We start from the raw sequence: 10,500 nt of genomic DNA on the forward strand, positions 1-10,500 counted from the left end.
CTATCATGAGAATCTGACTCCTAGCTTGATGATATGTGTCATTCAGCCCCATTAGAAACTGATACAACTTTTGTCTATTCATATGCGCTACAAAACCTCTGGATTTCTCACAATTGCAGCAAGGCGAGGGCACTAACACTTCAAACTCATCCCACAATGCTTTCAGCCTTGTATAATAAGCTGATACAGAAGTTGTTCCTTGTTGCAATGTAGCTATTTCTTTGTGTAGGCTATAAGTTCTTGATCCGTCAACTCTGTCGAACCTCTCCTGCAGATCAGTCCATACATTTGAAGCATTTGACGCAAACGCGATTCCACTCAACAAACTCTTCGAGACTGAGTTCATAAGCCATGACAACACAATTGCATTTGCTCTTTCCCATTGGCCCCACAGTTCTTCAACATACATTTCTTTTCTACACGTTCCATCCACAAGCCCTAACTTGTTTCTACCTAACAGTGCCAATTTGATCGATCGATTCCACAGGGTGTAGTTTTCAACACCTTGTAACTGAAACGATATGATACTTATACCACTCACATCCGTGGGACTAAGGAAGAGAGGGTGATTATAGTCGATACCTTGTCCATTGTTACCTGCTGAGTTTGCTGAACTTGGTATACTCACTCGTTGTGCTGAATCTACAGCTTCACCTGTCATTTCTTCAACTTTGTTGCGGAAGTCAGTGTTTGTTGCAGATTTAGCTTCGACGTAGCTTAGATCTACAATCTACGAACTAATCGCTTTGATCAATTCTTTGACTCTGACCTTCGAGTCTTTGAATCAGCTATGCGCACTCGTTGCAGAGATCATGCTCTGATACCATGAGCTTATTTGAGCTCTGCTTGCAGTCAGAAATGGAGAAACAGTTAAGATGAAGAAGAGAAGAAGAAGCGGAGAAGAGGGAGCAGAGAAGAAGAAGAGAGGAGATTTATTTTGGGGCTTCAACAGTGAAAATGCCCTAACTCTTTTTCTGTACATTGCTACCTTTATACACATACAGAGCATTATATTATATTAACTAACTAACTAATTGGTTAGTTAGTTCTAACTGTGTATTAGGCAAAATGACTATATTGCCCTTACTTCTAACTAATTTCCTAACTCCTTTAACAACCTTCCTTACCTCTCAACAGAAATACTTATTATAAATAATTGAGAGGGAAAAAATAAATAATTTATTATAATAGAATGAGCATTTTAACATAGAGAAAACGAGGAGGACGGTAGAGAAGAATATTCATGTTTAAAATATGGCAAGGAATAGGAGAGTGATGCCACTCTATAAATTAAAGGCTTGATTAGTATAGAGGAGTCACACAACTCATACAGAAATCAAAGAAGATGAGGTGTTTATTTTTCTTATGTTTCTGTTTGCTTCCCATTGTAGTGTTTTCATCAACTTTCACTAGCCAAAATCCCATTGACCTACCCAGTGCTAAACCTGTCCCGTTACTAGACGTGACCGGTAAAGAAGTTGATCCTCGTTTGAGTTATCGTATGGTTCCCACTTATCGGGGTCCCTCAGGTGGTGATATATACCTAGATTACTCCCTGGATTCAACTGCCCCTTGTCCAGACGGCGTGTTCCGTTACAACTCCGATGGAGGACCTAAGGGTACACCCGTCAGATTCATTGCGGCTATTCCTTTCGGACCATATATCTATGAAGAGCAAGACATCAATATCCAATTCGACATTTCCACTGTGAAATCGTGTGTTGACTATACAATTTGGAAAGTCGGAGGTTACGATGTACCTCTACGGGTTGAGTTGTTGAAGACAGGAGGCACCATAGGCCAACAAATCTCATGTTTCAAGATTGTGAAATCACCAAGATTATTGGGTTACAGCTTATTGACTTGCTCTGGTTCACTAGTGGGTACTATTAACCAAAATGGTAAGACGCCTTTGGCTCTCGTCGCCAACTACTCACTTGATTTCAACTTCCAGAAAGTCGAGGAGTAATTAACAATATACATCTCTATGTACTATGTTTTTATAATAAATAAACACCTGCTAAGCATGTGTATATGTTTAGTATGGCTTGACTAGCTATTTGGAAAGGTCGTATATAGAAATGTGTTGGAAACAGATTTCTATAGAAATATTTTTTTAAAATTTGAAGTTATATTAAAATTTTGTGAGTGGGTAAAATTTCACTCAAAATTGGTATGGTTCAGTTTTTGAAACTTCAAAAAAAAAAAATCAAAATATGATAAAATTGCATTAACAAACCATGTTTTCAATTTTATCTTTATTTTTTTGAAAATCTACTATCCAAAATTTACGGCCACACGTAAGCTAAATTTGCGGAAGATGAGATTTCCCATAGTCATTTTTTAAAGTCAGTCATCCTGATAAGCATTTGAAAATGAAGAGAAAAATGATTCAATTAAAGCCACGTTTTGATGATGATTAAAATAATATATATTTTCATATTATTTTAAAATATCATAAATTTGGCTTGAATTATTAGTTTCGTTCATAACTATTGACAGTCTTAAACACACCCCTTTACTTTACTAATTGAACTTAAATACACCCCTAATTTAGCAACTTGAGCAAAATACAACCCAAAATTCTCGTCAAGTTTAAAAGTGTTTTCAACATTTCTCTCAGTTTTTTATTAAGAGTTTCATGTTTCTACAAGAGTTTGAAACCACTTGCTATGTCATGTGACAGATCAGAAATGTATCTAAGTTTAGTTAATCAAATAAAGAGTTGATTTTAAAGTTGTCAATAAATCACCTAACATATATAATCACCTGACTAGATCAAATATTTGTCTAAAAATACTTATAGGCACGTTTGTCCATAAATTAAATCTTCGTCAACCTAGTATATATAATGACTATATTTGCTAACACATTAATCTTTTTAATATATTTTTAATTGATTTCCTTAAAATCCTAAACTCTCCTTTTCAATGGAGATATTGAAGTCACGGTAGAGACAAGATCACCATTACGAAGATAAAAGAAGAAGATGGTGAATGTTACTATTAGAATAAATTAATTTAACTCTTATTCTAATGGTCCTTTTCTTCCTTTTCTTTCCATCTTGTCCTTTTTAAGTCGCATAAGACAAGGATTTCAACATAATGGCACATTTTATTAACGGCTGCATGAGACTAATTTATCATCATTGACAGCCTCACTAATTTATGTAAGGTAGTTTTGAATGCATATTAAGTTTTAAAAAAAAATTAGAAAGGCTTTGTAATATTTCAAGTTATCCTTAAAAAAAGATTACAGATTTTTTATCAAATAGATGAGATTTAATATACCTAAAATGTTGATGGCATCATTAAATATTTTTTAAATAATAATTTGTTTTTTTAAGACTAACTAAAAAAAATGAATCATAAGAATTGGCACAGAGGAGCTATCAATTTACATGATATATTTTTTTTCTTTTTAGCCTATTCTAAGAAAATATAATCTTGTTATAATTAAAAATAATTTAATATAATTTTTACACTTAAAACACTTTTAATAAGACAAGTCAAACACTAATTGCTGGTACTTTTAAAATATCCCGGCTAAAGATAAATTGTATCTCAACAAGTACTTTTTGAAATACTTTTCAAAATATGGTGATTTCAGACCAAATAGAACATTTGATTGAAAATAGGAAACTTACATAAATATATTATATTAAAAAATATATACCATTTATAAGTAATAATTTTTTTTTATTAGACACTTATAATATAATTATAATATATTTTTGTTACAATTTTAATACATATTAGCGAGAATAATTTATAAAACTCATATAATACAAGTTTTATTTATGGATAATATATTTATCATATACTTTAATATACTTATAATACATTATTTTAATTTCTTATCAAACAAGTATAATATATTTTAAAACACTTATAATACACTTATATTGTATGTATAATTCACTTTTAATACATGACTGATATATCATAATACTGCTATGTATTACTATAGATAGTAATAAATAAAAAGTATCGCTAAAATCAATAATTATTTATTAAAAAAGTCTACATTATACTCCCTCTATTCCATATTAACTGAATTTCTAGAGCGTTTTTTGTTGTTCAAAATAGTTGAATTGTTCAAAGTTTAAGAAAAAAATATTTGAAACTTTTTTCATATTTACCCTTTCCATTAATGAAGTTTTGTAATTTCCTAGAAGTAAACTACACTACTTACAAAGTTATACGGAATAAAGGACTACTTGTATTTATGATTTCACATTTAATCATATTTATGATGCTGATTAAATAAAAGGTTAATAAAAAAATATGGTTTAAATTTTTGTCCTAAAATAATTTTCTTAATATATGTGCATTACCTTAAAAATTTAATTAATATGGAATAGGGGGAGTATGTCAGTTTATGCTAACGTGTCAATACCCCTAACTAGGTTGAGTTGTATTGGTCTTGGGCTTCTCTTGACAGAAGACAAGAGAGTAAAGATTAAATCTAGTTGGGCCTAAGAAGACAAGAGTAGGCCCATTGAAAGTTCTTTGAGTTTGTTCGAACTCTAAAGCCCAAGTTAACTTCCACTCTTCCAGTCCTATGCAAATATCACAGTCCTTATTTTGCATTTTACCAAGAAAAACTTTTAGAAATAGCTAATATTAGAACCCTAGCTTTTGTCTCTCAGTGTCAGTGTCGGCCCAGCAGAGTGCTTTCGTCGTTGGTGTTCTTTTCGATCTCTACGCATTTCACCGCTCCACCGGAAATTCCCTCTTCCCCTACCGTACTCCAGCTTGGAAGTTTCCACCGCCTGTTCAGGATTGAGCCCTGGGATTTGACGGCGGACTTAAAAAGCCACCTACAGACGCTTTACGTCCAATCATTCTAGATAACGCTTGCATCCTCTGTATTACCGCGGCTGCTGCCACAGAGTTAGCCGATTCTTATTCTGCTTCTTCTGACTTCCTTAGTCATACTTTTACTAATTACAATTTATAGCAATATTATTGTTTGTTACTAGATGTATTCAATGCATTTTTCAAAGTTACTCTGAATACAAATACAATATTTAATGCAGTGCATTAATTGTGCAATAATATCTTTTTAAAAGGCAAATTTAGCATAATATCTCAATCTTTCACAATCAATGAAATTATGAAATCTCACAATATCTTTTTCATAATTAAAAAGATAATGCACTACAAGATCTTTTATTTTTCATTTATTTCATCGTATCACTGACTATTACTTGTACGACATTGATATATAATTTTCTGCTGTTGTTATAGACTTTTGTTTGTTTGTTTTTATTATTGTGTTGTTTGGATCAACTTGTGTGCACCTCGAATAATTTCATCAGACACTTGTTAAGACCAACCAACACAAGTAACGGATAATTCTATCCATCAAGACTTGGACAAATCAGAAGAAATCACCCAATATATTTACTTCTGTTGAAAATTGAACTTGAGACCAAATTTTCTTTTGTTCCCCAGGTCCGTCTTGTTTCTTCAAAGAAATTATTGAGCTATTCAGATCAACTTGTGTGCACCTCAAATAATTTCATTAGGCACTTGTTACTTGCAATCAACACAAGTATCGGATAACTCTATCCATCAAGATTTGGACATATTAGAAGAAATCACCTAATATATTTACTTCTGTTGACAGCAAAATTTTACTAATTTTCTTTTCTTTTTCAGATCCATCTTGTTAATTTTTTTAAAATTATTAAACTGTACAAATCAATTTATGTGCACTTTGAATAATTTCATCAACTTTATGTTAATTAGCTAATAATAATGAATACATTTGACTATTTTTTGTTCTATTTGATCACTCGTTTGCTATACATAGGTGAAGGAGGATAGACACTCCTCACCCCAAAATTAAAAGAAAACAAGGTAACTAATTATCCATAATGGTTGTTCACAGAGAAGTTAATTTCCTTGGTTTCTTACTTGTTCTTGGTAAGATTTTCCTTTCTCCTTTTCCTCTTCAATTTCTTCTTTGATACATACACACGTAATGTTGTATATGTTTTTCCTTAATATATATACTTTAGAGATGTGGATGTTGCCAAGTACCAAAGAGAGAAACTATTGAGCATTTGCTTTTGAAAAGGAAAATTGTAGAGAAGGTGTGGATGTAATGTTGTTGGTTTGATAGATAATAGATTGAATTTAAAGCAAAGTATACGATTGTGGAGAGAGATGGAAGGAAATTGTAGATCAATAATGGTATTCATTTGTTGTGACATGGGGTATATGGAAAAGAAGGAATCTAGTGCTTAATGGGGGTCAATATCATTTGGATAAAATATTTGGGAAATAGATACTATCTTGGGCAGATTCATGAAGGTAAGGTGGAAATTGGAGACAGTAGAAAAAAAAAGGTCAGAGTTGGTAGACTTGTTACATGGATATAAGGTGGAGTACTTGTCAAGAGTGGTCAGATGGTTTTCACCCCTTACTAGGTGGTTAAAATGTAATACTAATGGAGTTTCTAAATGAAATCCTGGATTGAGCTCAACAGCTGTAAAAGCTGCAACACCTGCTGTGGTTGGTGGGCACAATAGAAAAGAGCAGAGTTCTCAGCGAATGGAATTGCACAGGTTTGCACTAGATTGTTTTATCCATACCATATTATACACACTTTGACAAGAAACAACCTAGTTTTTGCTAACAAGATTTTCAAAAGCAAAAGTCATTTGTCTCTCAAGCAAGAACGAGCTCACAAGAACAACAAAGGACATGATAGAGTTATCGATGGAAAGTCTTTAGTTGTTCATTGTGTGTTGAATTTTGAGTCTAAGATCTATTCATGTGTTATAAAGGAATATCGATCATTTCACTTTGCATTCTAATTACCTGGAGTTCATAGCTAGAGTTAGCAGTGTCGAGGTTGAGTAAACTCTATATCAACTAGAGTTACCATGTGTAGTGACAATAAAGCTATTGCTTAGTTTTATCTTGTAATAGAGTTGTTACAAGGGAGAGGGATTAAGAGTTTGATTCATAGGTTGCAAAAGCTTGTAATCTGAATCTTGACTCTTTGATTAGTGAAGTTGTTGAAATCCTGTGTGGCAGGTTGTGATTTTTTCCTCCCTTGAGCAAGAAGGTTTCCGCATAAACTCCCTTGTTCTTTACTTTAAGTATTACATTCTGTATTGTTCTAAATATTGTGAAGGGATCTGGTCCATTAATTTTAAATGGACTCGTACAAGCCATCATGTATGAAATAAAAACCATGCTGATATGCATTGTCAAGCTAATCTCTGTTATGTGGGCATTGGAGCTTTTTCCACAGCTTGCGCAAGAAATTAGTAACAGCACTAGCTAAGTTTTACTTCTATACTCTAGTATTGGCTAATTTACTTAGTTACTTTACTTTAAAAATCTTATACTTCTAAACTCTAGTATTAGCTAGTTTACTTAATTACCTTACTTTAAAAGTCAAAGTCTTTTACTTAATTAATTCTAAACTCTAGTATTAGCTTAGTTACATAATTAATTCACTTCACAAGTCATACTATTTAACTTCGGAACTCTATTATTAGTTTAGTTTTACTTAATTACTTTACTTTAAAAGTCAAAATCTCTTACTTCTAAACTCTAGTATTAGCTTAATGGGACCTTAGTCGTCCAGTTGGTTGACTTCTTGAACATTGACCTTGGTGGCGAAGATTCGATTCTCCACCTAGTAATTCTCGACCTTATTTCCCCTCCCCTACTCCTACGAAGTTAAATAAAAAAATATATTAATTAGCTTAGTTTACTTAATTACTTTACTTTAAAAGTCAAAATCTTTTACTTCACTTTAAAAGTCAAAATCTTTTACTTCTAGAAAATGTTTTCAAAAGGCACTCATTTTTTCACAAATTAAATTTAAGAAAAATGACTTCCCTACATAAAGTAAGGAAATTGTTTTTCAAAACTATCTTTAAACCTCATCATCCAACCCCGACCCTGACCCAATACCCAATTCTTGGCCCCCATCCTTTCCCAAAACCAGACTCTCAATCCCTATGTTCGACCCGCGACCTGTATCTCAACCACAACACCGACGCGAGACCTGACTCTATACTCGAAAGATCGAATTTACGAATAAAAGACTCGACTCTCAACCTCGATACCGTCATGAAATCCAACTCGTGTTCCATACCCCAACCCAGGACCCGACTTGGATCTGGTTCCACGTTAAAGGGTGGAGATTCATGTTCAATGTCATAGTATGTGTGGCTAGATAATTATACCTAAATGTTCTTGGGACAATATTTTTTTCTTTTTGCTAGTCAAACACTAGAAAATAAGTAAGAAAATCACTTATTTTCCAAAAAAAATATTTTCCTTTCATATTAAAATCATAAGTTTAAAAATAAATAATAATTATATCGAATAATTATGTCACGCCACCAAAACCTATACTGTACCATTGAGGATGAGAATTAATAAATTAAATTGCCAATGTATTGGAATTTTGCTTTACCCGATTATATTATACCAGTCAACAAACGTGGATGCAATTAATCCGAGGGCACAACAGCCAGATTTTAAAAGGTAAATTAAATATAGTGAAAATCGGAAAATGGAATACAATACCATGGAGAATATTTTATTTTTGTTTTTGAATGTAGTCAAAACCTGTTTACTTCGAGTAGGATTTGCCTTTTGAACTCCATCAATGTAATTCATAAACTTGTTGCTCTAGTCAACTTTCATACATGCCAAATTGCTGAGGGAATAAAAAAAATCTCTTATATAATCACCATATTTATCATTCATTAGCTCACATCCTTACATATTATTAATCACGTACTCAACACAAATTAGTCTTAAATCACCACTTTAGCTCAAGAATGAAGTTGATCAATATTATATTTTTCGTTTCACTCCTCTTAGCTACCAACAACTTCACAAAATCAAAACTATGTGAAGCATCCGAACCCACACCCATTGCGGTGCATGATTCTACTGGAAAAATATTACGAGCGGGGACTAATTATTATATCCAACCAATTTTTCCAGACGAGGCCTGGGGATTTGAATTAGCCAGCATTAGCAATCATCACGACCCGTGCCCACTAGGCATAGTACAAGAAGACTATTACCCAGGCACTCCACTATTATTTTCACCGGCGAATTCTAAGAAAGGCATTGTCCGTTTGTCCACAGACTTAAACATTGACTATAACTTGACGTACACGGTGTGTACTAAGTCCAATGATGCAATCTGGACCGTCGGTCCTTACGATCGACGAGCCCAAAGCTATTTCTTAGTAGTCGGGGGAGTGAAAGGAAATCCTGGTAGGGAAACGATAAGGAATTGGTTTAAGATTGAGGTGTTTGGCGATAATTATAAGATTATGCATTGTCCATCAGTGTGCAAGGATTGCAAGGTAATGTGCAAGGATGTTGGCGTAATTGAATATAATGGGCAGAAGCGTTTGGGTCTAAGTGATTATCCTGTTGAGGTGAAGTTTGTGAAGGACGCATGAAAATAAATCTAACCAATAATAAATTGTGTGATATATAGTAGCATGATATAATAAGTCTAATAAATAAGTGCGTGCTACTTATGTAATAAGCCGATATGGCATGACCGTTGTGTGTGTTTGTAAGCAATTGTAGTCTTGGCCTAATTACATTTGTGTGGAGTTTTCTCTTCACAATATTAAATAATCATATGCTTGAAATTGATGAAGTATACCAATCTCTTAAGAATAGTATATACTTTGAAGTTCATATACAAAGAAGGGTAACTTTCTAAGACAATAATTACGGTATTAGTTGAGTGATTTACAAACCAATTTATTTAATTACTCTTTCTTCTTCTAAATATAACTAGAGATGGAGTACGGACTCGATCCGTTTTTTTCTGTCTGTTTGTTTTTATTATTGTGTTGTTTGGATCAACTTGTGTGCACCTCGAATAATTTCATCAGGCACTTGTTAAATCCAACCAACACAAGTAATGGATAACTCTATCCATCAAGACTTGGACAAATCAGAAGAAATCACCTAATATATTTACTTCCGTTGAAAATTGAACTTGAGACCTAATTTTCTTTTGTTCCCCAGGTCCGTCTTGTTTTTTCAAAAAAATTACTGAGCTATCCGGAGCAACTTGTGTGCACCTCAAATAATTTCATCAGACACTTGTTACCTGCAATCAATACAAGTACCGGATAACTCTATTCATCAAGATTTGGACATATCAGAAGAAATCATCTAATATATTTTCTTATGTTGACAGCAAAATTTTACTAATTTTCTTTTCCTTTTCAGATCCATCTTGTTATTTTTTTTAATTATTAAACTGTCCAGATCAATTTGTGTGCACCTCGAATAATTTCATGAGCTTTATGTTAATTAGCTAATAATAATGAATACATTTGACTATTTTTTGTTCTATTTGATCACTTGTTTGCTATAAATAGGTTGAGGAGGATAGACACTCCTCACCCCAAAATTAAAAGAAAACAAGGTAACTAATTATCCATAATGGTTGTTCACAAAGAAATTAATTTCCTTGGTT

General features: G+C 32.9%; 2 protein-coding genes across 2 annotated transcripts; both read left to right on the forward strand.

The window, feature by feature from the left end:
• Positions 1-1,315: 1,315 nt before the first annotated feature.
• On the forward strand, positions 1,316-2,059 carry LOC129896510 (serine protease inhibitor 5-like). The gene has a single exon (XM_055972429.1). The coding sequence runs from the start codon at positions 1,346-1,348 to the stop codon at positions 1,967-1,969; it is 624 nt and encodes a 207-aa protein (XP_055828404.1). The 5' UTR covers positions 1,316-1,345; the 3' UTR covers positions 1,970-2,059.
• Positions 2,060-8,780: 6,721 nt separating this feature from the next.
• On the forward strand, positions 8,781-10,108 carry LOC129896508 (miraculin-like). The gene has a single exon (XM_055972428.1). The coding sequence runs from the start codon at positions 8,822-8,824 to the stop codon at positions 9,458-9,460; it is 639 nt and encodes a 212-aa protein (XP_055828403.1). The 5' UTR covers positions 8,781-8,821; the 3' UTR covers positions 9,461-10,108.
• The last annotated feature ends 392 nt before the right edge of the window (positions 10,109-10,500 follow it).

The sequence above is a fragment of the Solanum dulcamara genome, chromosome 7 (genome assembly GCF_947179165.1).
Source record: "Solanum dulcamara chromosome 7, daSolDulc1.2, whole genome shotgun sequence".
NCBI classification, from domain to species: Eukaryota; Viridiplantae; Streptophyta; class Magnoliopsida; order Solanales; family Solanaceae; genus Solanum; species Solanum dulcamara.

Bases quoted from the DNA above. Each gene is read 5' to 3' on its own strand.
- LOC129896508 (XM_055972428.1), top strand. From the start codon at position 8,822: ATGAAGTTGATCAATATTATATTTTTCGTTTCACTCCTCTTAGCTACC.
- LOC129896510 (XM_055972429.1), top strand. From the start codon at position 1,346: ATGAGGTGTTTATTTTTCTTATGTTTCTGTTTGCTTCCCATTGTAGTG.